Source organism: Tamandua tetradactyla, chromosome Y, assembly GCF_023851605.1.
Source record: "Tamandua tetradactyla isolate mTamTet1 chromosome Y, mTamTet1.pri, whole genome shotgun sequence".
NCBI classification, from domain to species: Eukaryota; Metazoa; Chordata; class Mammalia; order Pilosa; family Myrmecophagidae; genus Tamandua; species Tamandua tetradactyla.
In genome coordinates, this window is record NC_135354.1 from 14,873,116 (window position 1) to 14,897,041 (window position 23,926).

The following is a 23,926-nucleotide window of genomic DNA, read 5'->3' on the forward strand; positions in this document are numbered from 1 at the left end:
CTATGTGATGATATTGTGAATGTCTATATGCAGAACAGAATGATCATATGTCAAGAATGTGCATTTCTTTGTTATCACATTTAAAAACAATTTTTTAAATTAATAAAAGACAAAAAATAGGAAGAAGCAAAACTTTTATTAGTTGCAGAAGACAAGCTCCCATGCTTGAAAAACCCTAAGAAATCTATGACAAAGATGTCTGAGTTAATAAATTAAGCAAAGTGGAGGGAAACAAAATTAATATGCAAAAATCAGTAATGTTTTATACACAAATAATGACAATTGACAGGACAGTTAAAGAAAGAAATCCATTCAAAATAGGAAGTAAAATAATAAAATATCTAGGATATCTGGGACCTGTAGCAGAAAATGACAAAACAATGCTAAAATAAATCAAAGAAGTTCTAAAAAAGATGGAAAGACATTCCATGCTAATGAATAGGAAAGCTGAAGGTTGCCAAGATGTCAATTCTACTAACTTATTTACAGGTTCAAAGCAGTACCAAGCAAAATTCTGAAAAAGTTTTGAACACTCTAAAATGCTTGTTATAAAATTTATTTGGAAGGGAAATGTCAGACCTTGAATAGCTAAATATATTCTAACGAAGAAGAGCAAAGTGTGAGGACTATCACTTTCTAATTTTGAAGCTTACCATAGAGCCACAGTGGTCAAAACAGCATGGTATCAGCACAAAGAAACATTTATCAATGGAATCGAATCAAAAGTGAATACATAGACCACCAAATCTATGGTCAATTTAACTTCAACAAAGCCTCCAAATCCAATGAACTGGAACACAATATTTTTCAACAAATGGGCACTGGAGAACTGGATAGCAATAGCCAAAAAAAAAAATGTAAGAGGATCCCTTCCTTACACCCTTTACAAAAATTAACTCAAAATGGATCAAAGATCTAAATATAAGAGCTAGTACCATAATACTCCTAGAAGAAAATATAGGGAAACATCTTCCAGATCTAGTAACAGGAGGTAGCTTCTGCTTTCTGCTATACCCAAAGCATACCCAATGAAAGAAAAAAACAGGCAAATGGGAACACCTCAAACTCAAGAGCTTTTGCACCTCACAGGACTTTTCCACTTCAATAAAAAGGTGCAGAGGCAACCAAATCAACTGGAGAAAATATCTGGAAACCACACTTTGGATAAAGGTTTGTTATCCTCTTCATATAAAGAAATTTACAAAACAAAGAACAATCAATCTAATTATAAAATGGGCAAACAGGAATAGATTTTTCGCCAAAGAGTAAATACAAATGGCTTAAAAAAGCATGTGAAGTGATGCTCATTTTCATTAGTTTAGAGGGAAATGCAAATCCAAACTACAATGATATATCACTCCATATTTATAAAAATGGTTATTATTAAACAAAACCAAAATCTATAGATGCTGGAGATAAAAGGGAAAAACTGGAACATCATTCACCGCTCATAGGAATGTATAATCAAACAGTGCTATGGAATACAGCTTGGCAGTTTCTCAGAAAACTAAGTTAACAAATTGCCCTATATACCCAGAAAAGACGAAAGCAGTGACACAAACAGACATTGTACACTGATGTTCATAGCTGCACTATTCACAACTGCCAAAAGATGTAAACAAGCTAAATGCTCATTAACAGAGGAGTGGATAAACAGTATGTGGTATATACACATAAGGGAACACTATGCAGCAGTAAGATGAAATGAGGTCTGGAAGAACAGACAACATGGCTAAAACTTGAGGACCTAATGCTGAATGAAATACGGCAGCCTCAGAAGGACACGTATTGTATAATTTCATTATCATCACTCTAGGAAACGTAAAATCAGAGGCTTACAAAGTAGATTATAGGAGACTAGAAACACACAGAAGCTAGAGATGGGTGAATGGTTTCTCAGTGAGGTGGAATTTAAAAGTAAGGGAACAGGGTGGGCCACGGTGGCTCATCAGGCAAGAATGCTTGCCTGCCATGCCAGAGGACCTGGGTTCGATTCCCGGTGCCTGCCCATATAAAAAAAAAAAGTAAAAATAAGGGAATAGATAGAAATGATAAAAGCCCATTAGTGGTTTAATAAGTAACATTGCCATATGTGACAATGATTGAAAGTTATGTATACCATAACATTACAATTATAAGTAGATTCTTGTATTAACAACTCCCAAGGTTTGATCTTGTACAGATAGTCAATAATAGAGAGATACAGGTGGAAAACTAATATTGCATGCCACATCTTATAGTTAATATGAAGACATCAATAGAACCACAGCAATAACAGGGGCTAATAATGGGGGTGGAGAGACTAGAGATAGGGAGACATTTAGATTTGATATTTGGTGAGGCCATGTTTGTCAGTTCATGATCTCTCTGGGCCAAAGAAATATGTTTGGATTTGAGAGTGCCGATGATTATACAATTGAGTGAGAACACTGTGAGACATAGGTTATTTTGGACATTATCCATGATGTCTATTGGGTGGAGGGGGCCAAACAGTACAAGGACTGAGGAGCAGAATGGCAAACTGTGGTGTACATGTGATGGAGTCTTGTGTGACCACAAAAAGGTATGGAATTATGGGATACATAGTGAAATGGGTGAACCTTGGGACACTGTACTGTGTGAACTGAGCCAGAGATATGGGAACAAATACAGTATGAACATGAAAAAGTTAGAACAGGAATACTGCAAAGATCCCTATAGAGGGAACAGGACTGAGGAGGATGAACTGTAATAGAAAAGATGGGATTTGGCCGAAGAGTATGACTATTCAATCACTATAATGACATTTGCTTTGGCCTCCAGGGTTCTGTGCAGCTAGATGGTGAAAGCTGGAGTGGTGGAATGGTGCCCAGGCCAGACTCTGAGGTCTATTCTGTAACTGCTTGTTGAAATGTGCTCTTAAAATTACTGCTGCTTTTAAAAAACATATACCTCACTTTCTGCATATAAGGTGCATTTCACAATAAAAAAAAATTTGTAAAAATCCAGTATATAGTTCACATGTAATGTACTAGAAAATATTAAAATATTGTGTGTTTATTCCTGGCGGCACCTTAAATGACTTTCATTTTAGTCATTTACGCAGGATAATTTCTACGCAAAAAGGTGAAAAATTAATAAAGGCCACATAGGTAAAAACATTTTCGAATATAATGTGTCTTTAAAAACTGAAAAAGGACCAATGTCCCGATTCTCTGCTTCTTTCTTTTTTAAGACTATGGGACAACTGTATTACTGACCGACCCTTCCAATGTGAAAAAACTAGAATGGGCACAGTCTAAATAACCCTAAGATTGAGAAAGATCAAATGAAATGGTGGCATTATGCAGAGAAAGAAGGTTAAATAAAATGGGTATGACTGCTGAATCATTATACTGATATTTATTTAAGTGTCCAGGATCTTAGAGCAGCTAAAAGTAAAAGCCAAAAATTGTAGAACCCACACCAATAGGAGAAATCTATTCTACAACTAACTTCTGGTGTGCTTTGAAAATTACTGTTTTTTTTGTATATATATTAGTTCACAAATTAAAAAAAAGGAAAAAGAGAAGGGATAAGACCCATTTGTTTTGAAGTTTCTGATCCCCACTCTGCTAAGAAAAGCTAAATACTGCTATTCTAACCAGAGTGACTGACAGATTTCTCATTTCTCCTTGCTATTCCTTCCACTTTTCTGGTTACTTATAACCCTTCCAGGTCAGAAGAAATATTTTCTTAACTATAAACAAAAACTAGACTTGATAATCAGTGAATGCCGTACCTACTCCAACATTCAACGGCTCCATGACAAAGAAAATCAGCAGTAGGAATTCTCAGGCCATGCAATTTTCTATCAGATATGATTTAATCCCTGCATCCAACCCAGAAAAATGTCAATCACACTAAAGCTTACAATTATAGTAATGTGTAGAGGGTGATAAGACTATATAGAGACACAGTCTCTCAGAAAAATCATTTTACCCAATGCTTTATGCATTAGATAAATTGATAAGGTATACCATGACACTGAAGCATAGAAAAGTTCCTTAATCTGTTATTTTAGAGTCAGTAAGTATATCACCTTTGAAGTACTTTCCAATTCTTAAGATTCAAGTTACAGTAAGTTTCCTGATAGGGCCACTGGTCAACTATTACCAACTTTGTGATGAACTTTCCCATACTAACCTGCATGCTTTCAGTACTTCTGCTGAACTGGGATATATGGACACAGACACTGATGGTATGATCTGAGAACAAGGTTTGTAGCTTATTAGAGGACAGTCTGGTTTGTCTTGGCTCAGTGACTCCTCCAACCCTTCTCCTCTGTTTTTGTGTAGCCCACCATGAGGACTGTTAAGGCTGGTAACACTGTGTGTGGTTATCTGCTCATTCAATTTAGGAGATGGTGTTGCTGTGGAAATGACTGAAGATGGTGAAGAGGTAACAGAATTATCAGTCTTTGTATGAATAGTTGGGAAGATGTTATTAGCTTTGTCACACGTTCCAGGATCTATACTGTCATTGACTTTTTCAATCAACAAGGCAGAAAGCTGAGGATTGTCTGAAATTAGTGAATTTGGTGGTGCGGATTCTCCATGGTTAGGGCTGAAAGTAACATCTGTTATCACCTGATGAAGATGATGAGGAAGTCCCTTGACACTGAAACAGCCAGTAGGTGACTCTCCACCATGCCTACTTATATCAGGCACCAAGGATGTATTTCCTGCTGACTTGTTCTCTTTGGTAAGAGTAATGCCTTGTTCACCTGAGGTAGCACTAAGAGAGGAGAGGTGATTGACAGTATGCCCCTGCGATACTGAATTACTAGGCAGAGATGGATGTCCATTCTGATTCTGAATACCAAGGCCAGCTGACTGGAGATACTTGGAAGGCCCAATGTGAGAAAGAGAGTGTTCACCATTAGGATCTGCCATATGTGAGCTCTGACCTTTTTGAAGCCCCTAAAAAAAATAAACAAACAAACAAAAAAAGGGCTTAAATTTGAAATAGTTCAACTTTGATGCAAACATTTGAATATTAAGAAAAATGTACTTCCAAACTAAAAAGTGAAACCCACAGCTATGATCATTATCAATTAAAACCATGAACACAATTCACAATGAACCAAATCACTAGTCAAAGACATATGTAAAACTAATACAGAAAGTACATTTATTAAATGCTAAAAATTACCATTAAGCCTATAATTTAAATCTGTTAAGCAGCTATCCTTAATCAAAGACAAAAATGACAAAAACTTTGAAGATATTTCAAGAAATTGATTCCATGGATTCTACCCAGATCTTTATAAACATTTCAAGCCCAGTATCTATCCACAAATGACTTAGGAATAAGTACCAATTTCCCCAAATTCAGCTAAGGGAATGTAACAATTTTGTAAAAGCATTTCAAGGGGCAATTTACCATACTTAATAAATGTGGGGATCTTGAGGAAAGTTATTTCATGCAATGAAATGAAACAATAAACTAAGACAGGTAACATTTACTTAAAATATATATCCCTAGTGTCACACCATGCTCTAAGAAGACTTTCTTCTATTTTACTGACAAAGTAATTAATAAGAAAATGAATTTCTCAGCAATATCAATTAAGTAACATGGAAACACGGAAACAGTATTAACAGTTTCCAAACTATAAATGCAACATATCAAAAATCAGTAAGTTGTCTGAAAGATTATTTTAAATGTGAACATGTTTTTTTATTTAACACACTTTATTTCAGAAACGTCAGAATTCAGCTGTTTTCTTCTCTGAAACAAAATTTAGTCCAGTTCCTAGAATAATTAAGCTACAACAGTTACTTAGTTAATATAAAGGAATAGTCTTTTTTTTTGTAATTAGAGAAACTGTAGGTTTAAAGAAAAATCATGCACAAAATACAGAGTTTTATATACCACACTATTATTGACACATTGCCTTAAAAATATTAACAGTTTTAACAGATTCAGGAATTGAAATTGAAATTCTACAAACATTTTATAATTGATCTTTGTGAGTTAGTAATTGCTTCAGTCTGAAAGCTAAAAGCATTTTTACTTCTACATAAAATTTCATTTATCAGTCAAATGGAATTTTAAATTAATAAAAATTGAGTTCATAAGCTATTTATACAAAAGTCACATTTAAATATCTAGTTAAAAAAGTCAGTCAGCATGACTCAGATTCAGTTCTCCTATTTAAAAATCTATCAATCCAATGTTTCTAATAAAAAATATCACTTATGTTTAATTTTTTAATTTAAAAATCAGATATATTAAAAGGACACATGGAGGTAGGCAACAGTGACTCAGTGGCAGAGTAAAGAATCAACCACAGAGTTAGTTAACAATAATTCTCCAGATATATACAAACAGTTCTCAAAAATAAAATATTCTGAACATTGAAATCAAATAACGTTCAAAATATCATTCAAAAAGTGTTCTGGACACGGAAGTGAAAATTATCCATTCTTCATCATTAACATTATCAACACAATAAAAATTTACTCAGTTAATCAAACACAAATAAAAAAGTAACCATGCTCTTTCTTCTTTACCTAAGTTACTAGCATTGGTATTTAAAAAGTCTTTTAGAAAGAAGCCAAAGAGTAAAAAAAAAGTGAGAGCAAAGGGAGTAGAGAAATGCTTGCAACTTTGAATGTGTTCACAAAGTTCCACAGGCAAATGATGGAATTTTTACAGGCAAATTTATTCTAATAAACTGACCATTAACTATGCATAACAGGAAGAAACTGAGGGAACAAATCTAAGGAACAGAAATGAGAAGGGGTACACTCTTTAGGGAAGATTTGACAAAATCCATTTAGGCAGATTACTAAAAAAGGGAATGAAAAGAAAAATTTCAGAAAAATAAAATAAAAATACAGTTACAACACAGTATAACTGAAAATAAACAGTCTGCTATCCAAAATACTGGAAAGTAAAAGAAAAACAAAGAACACACAAACACAATTTACATAATAAGGCAGAAAACTTTCCAATTCATTGAAAAAGAATGTACAGATGCAACAACACAACAGTAAATATAATCCAATCACAAAAAGAACCATAGCTCAAAATCAAAGCACTAAAAGCTGAAGAAAATTCAAAAGCAACTAGAAAAATTAATTCATCACATTAAAAGGATATTAATACACTGAGTTTCATAATAATCAATAGTGAAAAGAAAAGCTGCCAGCTTTCATCACTGCTACTAAACATTACATTGAAGTACTAGCCACAGAATGAAATAAGAAAATAAAAGGCATCCAAAAAAATAAATAACAAAATAAAACTGTCCTTGGTCATGGGTGAAATACCACTATGTAATAATCCCAGAATCCACAAATCTACTGAAATTCATCAAAGTAACGGGGAACAAGATTAGCAAACATTAACCCTATTTTCTCACAACAGTAATGAATAATCTGAAAGGGAGCAAAGATAAAAAATCCATTTATTATACTGCCAGCATGACTTTTTCTAATAAAAGTGCCCACTCAATCAGCACTACAAAAAGAAGATCTCTCTCCATTAGATGATAATGTATTTAAAATGCACAAGTGAGTAATTGGAGGAATCTTCACAAAACTAGTTTGAGGTGAGGATCTGACTTACAGTTTCATTTTGTTTTTAAATAGCTTAATGAAAGGAACTAGGGAACAAAACTAAAATGACGGCTGCATGATACATTCTTGTCAGGTCAGCAACATCACTGGATCTTTGTGAGGAGGACACCGGCATACTTCTTAATCCTGTGTTGTCAAGGACATCTTACTGTTTCAGCTTCAGCGTTTCATTAACTACTTGCAAGCTCTTACCTGCAAAGTCTGCATGATGTTTCTTAATTGACAGGTCATCTCAGGAATATCTAGCTTTTGTCTTTTGAGAAGGGAGTCACTGATTCATTGGGTTAAAGGGTGCTCCTGAAGCTGTTTTAATTTGGTTTGATTTAAGATATTAGCTCAGTTTTGTAAGTAGAATGAGAAGGTCTGGTTATGATTAGATCCAGAGCTGCTTAAAGGAAGGAATGTTTAGTAAGCATATTTTCCAGCTATCACTTACAACAGCATCTAAAAAAACATTCTATGGATAATCTAACCAAGGAGGGGAAAAGGCATGTACGCTGAAAACTACAACACTGGGGGAAGATACTAAATACCTAAGTAAAAGTATTTAAGAATTCCTTTGTTCAAATGAAAAGACCTAAGATTGTTGATGTAGCAACACTATTTAAAGACACACACTGTGTATACAATGCCAATACAAATTCCAGATCCTCTTTTGCAAAAATTCATATGGATGAAAAGAGGCTCAAAAACCCAGAAAAATCTTGAAAGAACGAAAACATCTATACCAAGTTGATTTTCATCAAGAAGTCAAGTTCATTCCTGGGGAAATGAATCATCTCTGCAATAAGAGGTGGTGACAATACTGAAAGTCCACATGCAGAAGAACGAAGGTGCTACCTGTAGGCTCAAACCACATACAAAAATTACCTCAAAATGGATCATTAATCTAGAGTATAGCTTAAACCATAAAACTCTTAAGAGGAAAACAAAGGGAAAATCCGCATGAGCGATACAGCAGCAGATTATGGGAGTTAGGATCGCAAGCATAAGCAACAAAATAAAAACGAATTTTATTTAAATTGAAAACTTTTAACAAAGACATTGTCACGAAGTAAGAAGACAATTTATAGAAAGAAACAGCTGAAAATCACTTTTGTGATAAGGATTTAACACTCAGAACAGATAAAGAACTACTATAACTAAATAAAAAGACAAAAAAACAAAATTAAAAATGAGAAAATAGCAGCTAGATGGCGGATTGCCAAACTCCCACATTATAATCCCTAGAAGTAGAACTGAAAGCCCAGTTGAAATGGGCAGAATCAACAGAAACCAGTGAAAAACTAAAAGCACTGTAGTAGCTGAGCAAGAATTTAATCAAGAAAAGGTAACTTTAAAATGTTAAGAAAACCTTGTAGTGATTTTACTGGCACTTTCCTGAACTTCCTTTCCATCTTGGTGTGGCACCAGCCCAAATTTACACTAAAAGTCCCTGGTCAGATTCTGCACGGGGCAGAGCAGGCTTTTGCATGAACTTGGTGTATGTAATACAAACCCACTGGTGGTAGCTTAAATGGCAATTCTACCTACCACTCTCCCTATAATGCTTATCTGAAACTTACTCTGGCATGTTCTTGGTCCTGGTAGAGCCAGTGAAATCAAAAGAAGATAAACAAACCACAAATGTCACAGACTTACAGAGATGTGGACCTTCCTGGCAATGTGGGACAGAAATCCTACAACGAGCTGAGAATTAGCATCAAGGGATTGAGAAAATTTTCTAGACCAAAAGAGGGAAGAGTGCAATGAGAAAAAAATAAAGTGTCAATGGCTGAGAGATTCCAGAAAGAGTCAACAGGTTATCTAGGAAGTTATTCTTATGCATTAAATAGATATCACCTTATTAGTCAAGATGTAATGGAGAGGCTGGAGGGAACTGCCTGAAAATGTGATTAAGTGTGGTACAATGGTAACAATTTATGAAAGCACATTTCTATAACTGTACTATTAACTCATCTGTTGTTTACGATAGAGTTCACTACTTGTTTTGTGCATTTTGATGGTTTGTTTTAATTTTCATTCTAGTTACATATTTCAGTCGAAAAATTCCTCCTTTTAACCACAGTCATCTATATAATTCAGTGCTCTTAATTACTATCACAGTCTTGGTAATTATCACCACTCTGTGTTACCAAAATATTTCTTGTATTTCCAAATAGAAACCTGGTATATTTTAACTAATGGTTTCCTATACCCATCCTATCTGCTGATACCTTATATTCTTGATTCTGATCCCATGAGTTTGCTATTTATAATTATTTCAAATCAGTGAGATCATACAATATTTGTTCTCTTGTGTTTGGCTCCTGCAGTAAATATAGTATCTTCAATATTCATGTTGACACACATAATAAACAATTTCATTCATCTTTATGGGTGAACAATAATCTATTCTGTGGGTACATCACATTTTGTTCATCCTTTCACTGGCTAAAGGAGACTTGAATTGCTTTATTTTTGGCAACTGTAACCATGAATAAGACTGTGCAAGTATCAGTTTAAAACCCTTCTTTCAATTTTTTGTGGTAAATACCTAGAAATGAGATTGCCAATTGTGGTGCTTTGAAGCATATATACCCTACAAAAACATTTTCTTAAATTTAATCCATTCCTGGAGGTCCCCACAGAAGGAAGAAACTGAATTCAATGAAATCATGAAAAGAAGGGAGAGGCCAGGAGACACTGTCAGGGCCTTCCCATGTGGCAGAAGAATCAAGGATTGCCAGCAGCTAATCTTCTTGCAGAAAGTACTAAAGCACTAAAAAGTAATACTAGCCGAACACAAGAGTAAGAGGCAAACAATACAGCAAACAAATATAAGAGTCTTAAAAAATAAGAAGGAAAAAAGATAAAGACCGGAAATATTGAGAAAGGGGGAAACTATAATTTACTGAGTTAACACATTAAGTTTTTTTCAACCAAAAAATTCACAATTTTTTTGTGAATAAAGTATTTCCTGTCTTTATCTTTTTTCCTTCTTATTTTTTAAGACTCATATTTATTTGTTTGTTGTATTGTTTGCCTTTTACTCTTGTATTCAGCAAGAATTACTTTTTAGTGCTTTAGTGAATTTTTTTGGTTGAAAAAACTTTAAAGTGTTAACTCAGTAAATTATAGTTTCTAAAGCACTAGAAAGCACTAAATTGTTTCATTTAGAAATTTTTCAAAGCCTCCAAACTGTAAGTTAATAAATTCCCACTGCTTAAGTCAACCCATTCAACAGCATTTGCTGGAGCTACCAAGGAAATTTAAACAGAGTCATAGAGAAATTCTACACATAATGAGGAACCACCGAACTGTCTCCCACAGCAGTGAACCATTTAATCAGCAAAATAGTACTGTATCAGCAATGAATGAGTATTCCAATTTCTCCTTATCCTCTTACACTTGTAATTTTCCATTTTTAAATGTTCTAACTGGGTGTGAAATGGTATCTCATGGTTTTGATTTTGTTACTCTGGTGGCTAAAATGTTGAGCATCTTTTCAAGTGCTTTCTGGCCATTTGGCTATCTTCTTTGGAAAAATATCTATTTCTGCCCTTGGTCATTGTAAATATCGTTTTAAATGTTAGCTGCATGTTAAGTTTGGTAGTTGATTTTATAGCCTGGATATTAAAACTTCATAAGAAATGGTTTCCAAATAGTTTCTCCCATTATAGATGGAGACTGTCACTTTACTTCCATAATAAACTCCTATGAGGTATAAAGTTCTTTTTTCAAAATTTTGATTTATCTATTTTTAAATTTTGTCCCTTAAGCTTTGGGTAGAAAGTCTAAGAAACCGTTGCTTAACACAAGACCCTAAAGAGGCTTCCCTGTGTACTCTTTGATAAGTTTGACAGTTCTAGCTCTCATATTTAGGTCTTTGAATTTGTTTTGAGTTTACTTTTTTTACATGGTGTGTGAGGCATACTTTCGCAAATGGAGGTCCTGTTTTCCCACCTAACTATTCTTTCCCACTTGACTGGATTTTGTACCCTTGCCAAAAATCTCTCGGTCTTGTTCTGAGCTCTTAATTCAATTCTTATGCCTGTTATTGTGCCACTACCATGCTGTTTTGCAACAGGTTTAAGAGCAGAAAATGTGAGTCCTCCAACTTTATTCTTTTTCAAAATTGCTTTGGTGAATTGCGGCCTACTACATCCTTACATAAAATTTATTGACTGGCCTTCTCATATCTGCAAAGAACATTGTTGGAATTTTGATAGGGATTGCACGGAATCTATAAATTCCTTTAGAGAGAATTTACATCTTAATAATACTTAGCCTTTCACACTATGGACACGGAATACCCTTAAATTTATTTATATACTTTTTTATTTCGTTTACAAGTGTTTTGTAGTTTTCTACAGAAGTTTTGTACTTTCTTGATTACACTTGTTGCTAGAGACTTGATTCTTTTAGATGCTATTATAAGTCCATTTTTAAATTGATTACCTCTTCAGATGGTTCATTCTTGTGTTCAGAACATTACTGATTTCTGCGTGTTAATCTTCTACTACAAAAATATGCTGAATTGATTTACCACCTCTGGGAAATTTCATGAGGATTTTTTATTATGTTCTGTTTGAAGAGTCTGAACAGGACTGGAAGTAACTCTTCTCAGCATCCTTAGTAAAGTTTCCCCGTGAAGTCATCTGGTCCTGGGCTTTACTTTGTCAGAAGTTACTTGACTACTGATTCATCTACGTAATCTCATTGAAAAGTGTTCCCATGGAGAGAAATTAATTCTCAAAACCAGTAAATATAAGCTACAACTACAAAAATCTGAGAAGAAAAACACATGACAAAATTTCCAGGTAATGCTTACCTATATAGGATTTTTATATGGATTCCTAACTTCCATATAGGAAAATTAACTATAAATATATCATGATCTAATAATATAAGCTAAAACCATAAAAGTCTGAGAAGAAACAAAACAGAGAAACTAAGGCAGTGGGTTCTTACATATGGCACCAAAAGCATGAGCAACAAGTGCAAAAACAGATGAACTGGACTTGTACAAATGAAAAAAATTTGTGAATGAATGGGTCTTACCATTAAAGTGAAAAGACAGACAAAAGAATAGAAAATAGTTGGCAAAGTAAGGAGTCTGATAATGGTTTAATACCCAGACATCAAATTAAAGAACCTTTACATCTAAAATAAGAAGACAGGTAAGATGAAGGCTTAGTGAGACATGGAATTTATTTCATCCTACAGAGCAGCGAGTAAATAGCTAGGAACGGTACAGAACAACTGCTGGGGGAACAACAGTGATCAGGCACACAGCATACACCATTCTGATCAAGTCGGACTGGCTCAGAACCCACGAAGAACTTTAAGTTCCCCAAGATGAGGAGGGTGGTGCCCCTAGCCTGTGGCATGGCAGGTTTCCTGAAGGGAAAAGAAACAGACTTTACTAGTAGCAGAGGCTTAGCTCAACCAAGCTCCACTTGTGGAATTAATTAACAAATTCTGACACTGAAGATAGGCCCCCAGGGTGGGCCGAAGTAGCTGAGCATACAGAGTTCTTGCCTGCCACGCCAGAGAGCTTGGCTTGATTCCTGATGCCTACCCACGCAAAATAAAGAAAAAAAAAAAGACAAAAAAAAGGCCCCCAGCACAGATAACCTAGAGTAAGCACTAAAGGTTCTAGATGTTCTTGCCTGGTTAGAGAGGGCCAGGGCTGATAGAGACCAAAAAAAATGCTTTTTGAGTCAGACATCACACAGTACAGCAAAAAGGCTAGACCCCACCGCCCGCCTAAAAAAAGTGGCTACATAGAGCCTGGAGATACATAGAGCCACATATCAACTTAAGCTCTTAACTGACAAACCTGAGGAGAGGGGGACCCACTCTGAAAACAGCATTTTTTGTGTGTGTTTTGTTTTTGCTTTTTCTCGACTTCTTGAAAGTGCATCAGATAGAACTGCAAGCCTTCTCAGGCTCCAGCAGTGCCCCAAGCAAGGGCAAAATTAAACTTGCCTGCAAGACTCTGCAACTAGTCAGGTCAAAGAGTTATTTCCCTAAAAGGCACAACTTCAACAAGAAAAAGGTGACGCCCAGCTCAACTCGAATTCCTCCTTCAAGAACTCAGGTTTCAGGAACTGAAAAACTGAAGCGATTAATGCCAGCCTACACTTTGGTCTCAATCACTTCCTGGCAGGGATTTGCTGAAATCAAAGGCATCACATCACTTTATGCTGGTGGTAAACCACTGGAGACAAGCAACATATGCTGGGCAGGATAGGAAATGTACAGAGACTGCAGGCTTAGGAAAGTCTGACAACCTGCTGGGCCTCACACTCAGGAAACTAATTCTGGCAACTCTTTCATCCTGAGATGTAGACCAGTACTGTCTGGAAAAACTTGACTGGGGACTATAATATCTGAAGAGACTCTCCACACACTCAAAAACAATAAGAAAGGCAAAACAAACAAATAAAAAACACAGGTTTCAAATAGGCAGGAAAAGAAAAAGAAAACCAAGAACTCAAAAATTCTTATTGGTTAAACAGAACTTACGCTAGAGGCCTAGAATAAGTTGAACTGACTATCAAAGAATAAATAGAAAACAAAGCCATCAGCAAGAAAACCCTTGGTAAAAGAATGAGAAACACCGCCAGAATAAACCAATTAAGGAAATCAAATGCCTAGACACCAGTAAAAAATAATCATGTTGGGAAAACAGAAGATATTGCCCAGTTGAAGGAATGTAGCAACAATTTAAATGAGATACAGGAGTTGAAACAACCAGTTCAGGATGTTTGAATAGACATGGAAAATCTCATCAAAAATCAAATCAGCAAGTTGAGGGAGGATAAAAAGAAGATGATGGGCAAGCAAAAAAGACTCAAAGTTTGAAAAAACAGATCTCAAAATTTATGGGGATGAAATGCATAATAGAAGAGCTGAAAAAAAACAATGGAAATCTGCAACTACTGATTTCAAAAGGCAGAAGAAAGGAATAGTGAACTAGAGGACTGGACAATACAAAGCACATAAGAAAATACAGGGAAGAATGAAAAAGTATGAGCAGGTTCTCAGGGAAATGAATGACAACACGAAGATGTAAGTACATGAACTGGAAGGTCCCAGAAGGATAAGAGAAGGGAGAAGGAAGAGAAAGATAAAGAAGAAAATTATCACTGAAAATTTCCCAACTCTTATGAAAGACTTAAAATTACACATACAACAAGTGTAGTATACCTCAAACAAATCCAAACAGAGTTACTCGAAGGCACTTATTAATTAGATTGTCAAATGTCAAAGAGAAAGAGAGAATTTTGAAAGCAGCCAGAGAAAAGCAATCCATCAAAAGGGAAACCCAATAAGACTATATGTAGATTTCGCAGAAGAAACCATGGAAGCAAGAAGGCATTATAGTATGATATATTTAAGATTATAAAAGAGAAACACTGCCAACCAAGAAATCTATATCCAGCAAAACTGTCCTTTGAAAATGAGGGGGAAATTACAATATTTTCAGACAAACAATCATTGAGACAATTTATTACTAAGAGAGAGGCTCTGTAAGATATGCTAAAGGGAACACTACTGGCAGATAGGAAAAGGCAGGAGACAGAGAGCTTGAAGAAGAATGTAAAAATGAAGACTATTGCTGAAAGTAAAAACATATGACATAGAAAATCCAAAAGACAAAATAGCAGAAGAATGTACTGCCTTTACAGTAATAATATTAAATTTGTTAATGGATTAAACTCCCTAATCAAAGGACATAGGCTGGCTGAATGGAATAAAAAACAGGACCCATCTATACGTATACAAGAGACTCATTTTAGACCCAAGGACAAAAATAGATTGGAAGTTAAAGGTTGGGAAAAGATATTTCATGCCAATAACAATCAAAAAAGAGCAGCAGTAGCTATATTAATATCCGAGAACTTAAGACTTCAAATGTAAAACTACTAAAGTAGACAAAGAAGGACACTATTAATAAAAAGAACAATTCAACAAGACAAAAATCCATAAATATTTATGCACTGAGGAGGAATGCTACTAAGTACATGAGGTAAACACTGAGAACACTAAAAGGCAGACACCGCTACCAAATAGTTGGAGATTTCAATTCCCTACTCTAATAAATGGATAAAACATCTACACAGATGATCAGTAAAGAAACAGAGAATTTGAATAATACAATAAATGAACCAGATTTAAAAGACATTTATAGAACACAGCACCCTATAACAGCAGGAAGCACACTTTTCTCAACTGCTCATGGATTATTCTCAAGGATAGACCATAGGCTGGATTACAAACCAAGTCTCAATAAATTTAAAACGACTGATATCACACGAAATACTTCCTCAGATCACAATGGAGTGAAGTTGGAAATCAATAACAGACAGAGGCCAAGAAAAAATTAACAAAAATAAGGAAGCTAAACAACACACTGTTAAACAAACAATGTCAAGGAAGAAATTACCAGAGAAATCAGTAAACATCTTAGATAAATGAAAATGAAAACACAACATATCAAAATTTATGATACACAGCAAAGGCATTTCTAAAAACGAAACTTATTGCCTTAAATGTCTATATTTAAAAAGAGAAAAAAATTGAGGAATTAACTGTTCACTTAGAAGAACTAGATAAAGAACAGCAAACTAATCCCCAAAGCAAACAAAAGAAAATAAACAAAAAAGATTACAGTAGAAATAAATGAAATAGAAAACAATCAAGAAAATAAAAAAAGCCAGAAATACATTCTTTGAGAGAATCAATTTGCCCTTAGCTAGGCTGACCAAAAAAAAAAGGAAGGAAAGACAAAAATGCAAATAAATAAAATAAAAAATGTAAAAGGAGATATAACCACTGATGCTGCAGAAATAAAGGGGCTAATGAGAGAACTTCGAGCAACTATAGCTAATACATTTGACAATGGAGATGAAATGGATGTTTTTCTAGAAAGGCATGAACAACTAACACAGCTGAGAAGAAACAGATGACCTCAACAAACCAAACAGAACTAAAGAGATTAAATCAGTCATGATGGAACTCCCACACAGAAAAGTCCAGGGTCAAATGGCTTCAGTTGTGAATTCTGCCATGCATTAAAGAAAAAATTCTGCTCAAACTCTCCAAAAAAAACTGAAGAAAATGGAAAGCTCTCTAACTCATTTTATGAAGTCAACATTATCCTAATACCAAAGCCAGAAAAAGAAATTACAGACAAATCTAATGACTATAAATGCAAAAATGCTCAACAAAATACTTGCAAATCACATCCAGCAGCATATGAAAATGATTATATACTATGACCAAGTAGGATTTATTCCAAGTATGCAAGGCTGGTTCAACATAAGAAAGTCAATTAATTAATATACCACATAAACGAATCAAAGAAAAATAACAAAATCATCTCAATTAATGCACAAAAGGCACACAACAAAACCCAACATCTTTTCTTGGTGAAAACACTTCAAACAACAGGAATAGAAGGGAACTTCCTCAACATCATAAAAGGAGTATATGAAAAACCCACAGCTAACATCATCTTCAAAGGAGGAAAGACTGAAAGATTTGACTATATGATCAGGAACAAGACAAAGATACCTACTGTCACCACTGTTATTCAACACTGTCCTGGAAATTCTAGCCAGAGTAACTAGACAAGAAAAGGAAATAAAAGACATCCAAATTGGAATGGAAAAAATTAAACTCTCACTGTTTGTTGATGATACGATATGTTAAATATTCTAAAAAATCCACAGCAAAGCTATAGATCTAATAAGTGCGTAAAGTGAAGAAGCAGGGTACAAGATCAACATTCAAAATCAGTTATGTTTCTATACATTAATAATGAGCAATCAGAGGAGAAAATTAAGAAAAAAATCCATTTAAAATAGCAGCCAAAACACTCAAATATTTAAGGATAAATTTAACTAAGGATACAAAAGACCTATACACAGAAAACTAAAAGAAATTGTGAAATGAAATCATGGAAGACCTAAATAAATTAAAGGGCATATTGTAGACTGCAAGACCAAATATCATTAAGATATCAATTCTACCCAAATTTCTAAACAGATTCAATGCAATACAATTAAAATCCCAACAACTTCTTTTGCAAAAATAGAAAACCAATAATCAAATATGTTTGAAGGAAAGATGCCTCAAATAGCTAAAAATAATTTGAGAAAGAAAAATGAAGTGGGAAGTCTCACACTACCTAACTTTTGAGCATATTATGAACCTATGGTGGTCAAAACAGCATGGCATAAGAATAAATATATGACCAGTGCAATCAAATAGAATGTTTAGATGTAGACATTCGCATCTATGGACAATTGATCTTTGATAACACAGTCAAGTCAACCCCTCAGGGAGAGAGCAGCCATTTCAATAAATGATGCTTGGAGAACTGGATATTCATATGCAAAAGAATGAAAGAGAATCGATATCTAACCCCTTACATAAAAACTAACTGAAAAGGGATCAAAGACCTAAACATTAAAGCTAAGACCATAAAACTTTTAGAAGAAAATATAGGGAATATCTTATAAAACTTGTAATAGGAGATGGTTTCCTAGATCTTACATCAAAAGCATGAGCATTGAAAAAAGAGACAAATGGGTACTTCTCAAAATTAAACCCTTTCATGCTACAAAGAACTTAATCAATAAAATAAACAGACAGCTTATGCAGTGGGAGAAATTATTTGGAAACCATCTATCAGGTAAGTGTCTATCAGGTAAATATCCAGAATACATAGGGAGATCTCCAACTCAAAAACAAAAAGACAAACAACCCAATTAAAAAATGGGCTAAAGACATGAAACAGACATTTCTCACAAAACGGAATACAAATGGCTAAAAGGAACATGAAAAGATGTTTAACTTCACTAGCTATTAGGGACATGCAAATCAAAATCACAATGAGCTATCATCTGACACCTACTGGAATGGCCATTATTTAAAAAAAGGAAAAAAAAAAGAAAACGAGAACTGCTGGAGAAGATGTGAAGAAAGAGGCACATTTATTCACTCTCGATGGGAATGTAAAACGGTACAACTGCTGTGGAGAGCAGTTTGGTGGTTCCTCAGGAAGCTAAGTATGCAAGTGCCATATAAATCAGCAATCCCTTATTAGGTATATATACAGAAGTCCTGAGGGTAAGGACACATGAATATTTGCAGATCAATGTTTATAGCAGCATTATTTACGACTGCCAAGAGACGGAAACAACCCAAATGTCCAGCAATGGATGAGTGGCTAAACAAGCTGTGGTATATAATACAAAGTACTATTATGCAGTTGTGAGAAAAAATAAAATCAGGAAGCATGTAACTGTTGCTTCCAACGGACCAGAGTTCGAAGGATATTAAGGAATAATGAGAGAGAGAGAGAGAGACTGGATCAGGGAGTCTGAAGATTTGTGACAACAATTTTATTCTTAACTAGTCCCTGCTTATATACTGCAGGGTGTATGTGACAAAATGCAAGCATGCATTTTGTGAGGGAATTGAGTGCTTATTTTTCAGTGTTTACTCCCTACATACTTAGGATAACCACAAAGAACTTGGGGTTAAGAAAAAAACAAACATTCTCTTTCTCCCAGACAGTTCTCCATTATGAAGATAATAATCTCCACAGTTTTCTGCAGCTGCCACTCTGACACTAGCTGTTCTCAACAAATTCCGCAGATCTCGTTTTAACCCTTGCTCCTACATGTAATGTGAATGAACCTTAAGGACATTATGTTGAGTGAAATTAGCCAGAAATAGAAGGAGAAATACTGTATGGTCTCATTAATATGAATCAGCATTGATCTGTGAACTGTGAGAGTTGATCAGGAGACAGAATTAGGGTAGAGACTGGGAAATTGGTGCTGCAGGAAAACAGACTGTGCAACACGACTGACTAAAAAATTCAGAAATGCATAGCACAATACTACCTGATTGTAGCCCAAAGTATCGGATGAAGCTCAATGTGAATATGATAGAGGGAGAAGGGGTGAGGTCACATATTAAACCAGAAGGACGAAGATTGAGACAGTATAATTTAATAATACCTAGAGTAGACAAAGATGGTGATTAAAACTGGAAATTAAAAAACTTTTTTTTTGCACAGAGGAAAACAACTCAATGTCATTATTGCAGGGATCTGAATATAGGTGGTATATGAGAAAAAGTACAATCAATGCAAACTAGGGTCTATGACCAGTGTAACACTGCAATATGTTTCCACTGAATATACAAAGGTATTATAGCAAAACCAAATGTTGAAAGGTGGGGAGAATGGGGAATGGGTATGGATTCTTTGTGGAAAAAAGCACGTCTTCAGATAGATTATGGCAAAGGCATGTCTATACCCTTAGACTGGATCACATACGTGTGAATAAAACTGTTGCAAAATGAACAGAGAGAGGACAGGCAACAGTGACTCAGTGATGGAGTTCTCACCTGTCTTGCCAGAGACTCAGTTCCATTCCCAGAGCCTGCCTATGCTAAGAAAAAAAAAAATGAACAAAGAGAAATAAGGGTTAGAGAAAATTCAGAGAGATGCATCTATTCACCATCAGTAGGGAAAATGAGAGGTGCAGCCCCTTGGAGGGTAGTGTGATGGTTCCAGGAGGCTAGTGGTAGGGTTGCCATTTGATCCCTGGCAGATATTTACTGGAGGAACTGAGTGTGGGAACATAAACAGACATTTGCACACTGATGTCTACTGTGGTAGTGTTCACAATCTACAATGGATGGAGGTGGCCAAAGGGTATAATGACTGAAGAATGAAAGGAGGAACCATTGTGTGTACATACAATGGACTACTGACCAGCGGCAAGAAGGAATGAAGTGGTGAGGCATGCAACTAGGTGAATGAGGACTGTATTTTGAATGAAATATCAGGACCCAAAAAACAAACATAATCATGCCTCACATATATGGACCAACTAAAATACAAAAACTCAGTGAACTGAAGTTGAGAGCATGAGTTATCAGGTGGGGCCTATCATAAAGGTTCCTAAATTATTAGCTCTTAAAGTCACACATTTTCTTAAGTTGTAACTGTTATTTCTAAATACTGAGATATTGACTGTTTGTTTATAATGTGGTTGTTCCCAGAAACTCTGGGTATTTATATGACACCTAAGACTCAGAATTAGAATTCTGAAGCTATGAATGCCTGCAATATATCATGCAGAAATCGTTTAAAAGTTGAAAAGGGGATCTGACGTCCCTTTCTGTATATTCATAGAGATATGAATGAAACTGACTGGGAGAGGACTAAGGTAAACAAAAAACAGGGTAAAGGATGATATTGTCTGTATTTTAAAAGTGCAACTTCTGGGTGAGACTAAAGGGGGAGATATTTGGTGCAAAATTTGTATCATGGGTAGTGCATTTGCTAATTTAACCTGTATGGTCAGTTTAACTTGAACACCATAAGTATATAGAATCTTGAATAGGGCGTGAGACTTTGCTGGTTTGTCCAGATTAATGTGATGCCCTGTTACATCCCAGCGTAATCTGGGCAGTAAATAAAGAGTATTTGCAAAGGCCCCTTGGAGCACGAGGGGGTAAGAAGAAATTATTCAATTTCCCCATTTGGAGAATTTCTGATATCGTCACAAGCAGTGGAGATGACCAAATCAATAGATAATGCCCTCAATCTTGGGGTTCACTCATATGAAGCTTATTCCTCAAAAGGGCAGAAATCTCGAGATAAACAAGGATCAGCATCAAAAGATTGAGAAAATCTTCTTGATGAAAAGGGGAAGTGAGAAATGAGATGAAATAAAGTTTTAGTGCCTGACAGATTTCAAACAGACTCAAGAGGTTATCCTGGAGGTTATCTTATTCTTAACGCTTTATATAGATATCCCTTGTTTGTGGTACACTGGAGTGGCCAGAGGGAATTATGCAAAGCATACAGCTGTATTCCAGAAGCCTCGTTTCTTGAAAATGATTATATAATTATATAGCTTTTACAAGGTGACTGCATGATTGTAAAAACTTTGTGTCTGATGCTACTTTTATCTCGGGTATGGCCAGGAGTAAACAATATGAGTAAAAAATAAAAGGAGGAACAAAGGTTAAAATAATTTGGGTAGATGGAAATACTAGTGGTCAATTAGAGGGAGGGGAAAGGGACATGGCATGTTTGAGTTTTTTCTTTTTTTCTTTGTTTTTCTGGAGTGATGAAAATATTCTAACAAATAATCACGGTGATGAAAATATAACTATGTGATAATATTATGAGCCACTGATTGAACACCATATATGGATTGTTTGCATGTTAAGAATGCTTGTATGTTAAGATTTATCAATAAAAACATTAAAAAGAAAATAGACTAAACAGTGGGAAAACTATCTGATGAGAAAGTCTGGCAAAGGAAATACACAAATGGCCAATGACATACAAAAGGATGCTAAAAATAGTAAGTCTATAGGAAAATGTAAATCAAAACCTCAAGGAGATGCCACTTCACACCCACTAAAGTGTCTACTTTAATCTCTCCCTATTTTTAATTTTTCATCCTTATTATTATTTTTAACTATCTGTCCATTCCCTGGATAAAAAGATTTTCACAATGACACAGCCACAGTGTTAAAGTTATATATATAGTTATGCAGTCTTATTCAAGAATCAAAATTAGAGGAAGGCACTGAGTTCACCTGCCAAGTTGGCGTAGAGAGAGAGGCCACATTTGAGCAACAAAAGAGATCTACAGGGGTGATTTTTAGGCAAAATTATCAGCAGGCTTAGCTGCTTCTTCGTACAAATAAGCTTCAAGGTGTGAGCCCCAACACTGAGGGCTCACTCTCTCTCTCAGCCAACATGACACACAAACTCACTGCCCTCCCCCTTTCTACGTGGGATACGTCTCACAGGCATGTGGACTTTCCTGGAAATGAGGGACAGAAATCCTAGAATGAGCTGGGATTCAGCACCAAGAGACTGAAAAACCTTCTCGACTGAAAGGGGGAAGAGCAAAATGAGACAAAATAAAGGGTCAATGGCTGAGAGATTCCAAACAGAATCAAGAGGTTATCCTGGAGGTCATTCTCCTGCATTAAAGAGGTATCACCTTTTTAGTTAAGGTGGAAACAGAGAGGCTGGAGGGAGGTGCCTGAAAATGTAGAGCTGTGTCCAATAGTCATGTTTCTTAAAGATGATTGTATAATGATATAGTTTTCACAATGTGACTGTGTGATTGTGAAAACCGTGTGTCTGATGCTTCTTTTATTTACCTTATGGGCAGATGAGTAAAACATACGGATTAAAATAAATAAATAATAGGGGGAACAAATGTTAAAATAAATTTAGTGGATTGAAATGGTAGTGATCAATGAATGGGAAGGGTAAAGAGTATGATATGTATGAATTTTTTTCAGTTTTGTTTTTCTTTTTCTGAATTGATGCAAATGTTCTAAGAAATGATCATGATGATGACTATATAACTATGTGATTAAAAAAAAAAGAATATTCACATTGTATGTTGATTGGTTTTATTAATAAAAATTTACCAAAAAAAAAGATTGAGGGCTCAGCCTATTGAATTCGTTGACCCCTTTCTTACAAGAATATCAGGAACTTCCTAGATTGAGAAGCTGAATATTTTCTACTTTCCCCCCAATTACCTCCAGGGGCTCTTGCAAATACTCTTTTATTCTCTGCCCAAATTACTCTGGGATATATTAGGGCATCACTCTACGATATGCAAACAATCAGGATCTCACATCCTATTCAAGATACCAAGTAATTATGGTGTTCAGGTTAAAGTGACCATATAAGCTAAATTAGATAATGTGCTACCCAAAATAAAAACTATTTTTAATTTTTTTTAAACTCATTTAAAAAAAATAAACGCAAACATTCTTATGATCATTCTGTTCTACATAATCAATAATTCTCAATATCATCACATAGTTGCATATTCATCATCATGGTCATTTCTTAGAATATTTGCATTTGCAAAATATAAATTTTGCACCAAATAAATATGTCTCCCTTTGGTCTTCCACAGAAGTTTTAGTTTTAAAGTACGGGTCATTTTATCCTTTACCTAGTATTCTGATTTACCTTAGTCCTATCTAGATCAACTTCATTCATGTCTCTAGGTGAATCACTTTTTTAGCTTTTTAAACAGTTGGTGAATGGGGTAATGGCGACTTTGAAGTTTCACAGCTCTAGTGTGAATCTCAGGTGCCACATCAAAACCCAAGGTTTAATCAAATGACCAGGTTATATACAAACAGCTCAGTGTGGTACCTGGCAAGCTGCCATAATGTGACATACCAGAACCAAATCAGATTTTAAAAAGGGGCATTATTATTAACAAGTTTACAGTTCTAAGGAACTG

General features: G+C 35.1%; 1 protein-coding gene across 19 annotated transcripts in view; it reads right to left on the reverse strand.

Annotated features, from left to right (window-relative positions):
• Positions 1-23,926, reverse strand: part of LOC143672566 (lysine-specific demethylase 6A-like) — a 403,500-nt gene that overhangs the window by 79,490 nt on the left and 300,084 nt on the right. For all 19 annotated transcript variants that reach the window (XM_077147154.1, XM_077147158.1, XM_077147155.1 and 16 more), the window contains one exon: positions 4,165-4,940. In XM_077147154.1, coding sequence (XP_077003269.1) covers positions 4,165-4,940 — 776 coding nt within the window. The remainder of the gene's footprint in view (positions 1-4,164; positions 4,941-23,926) is intronic.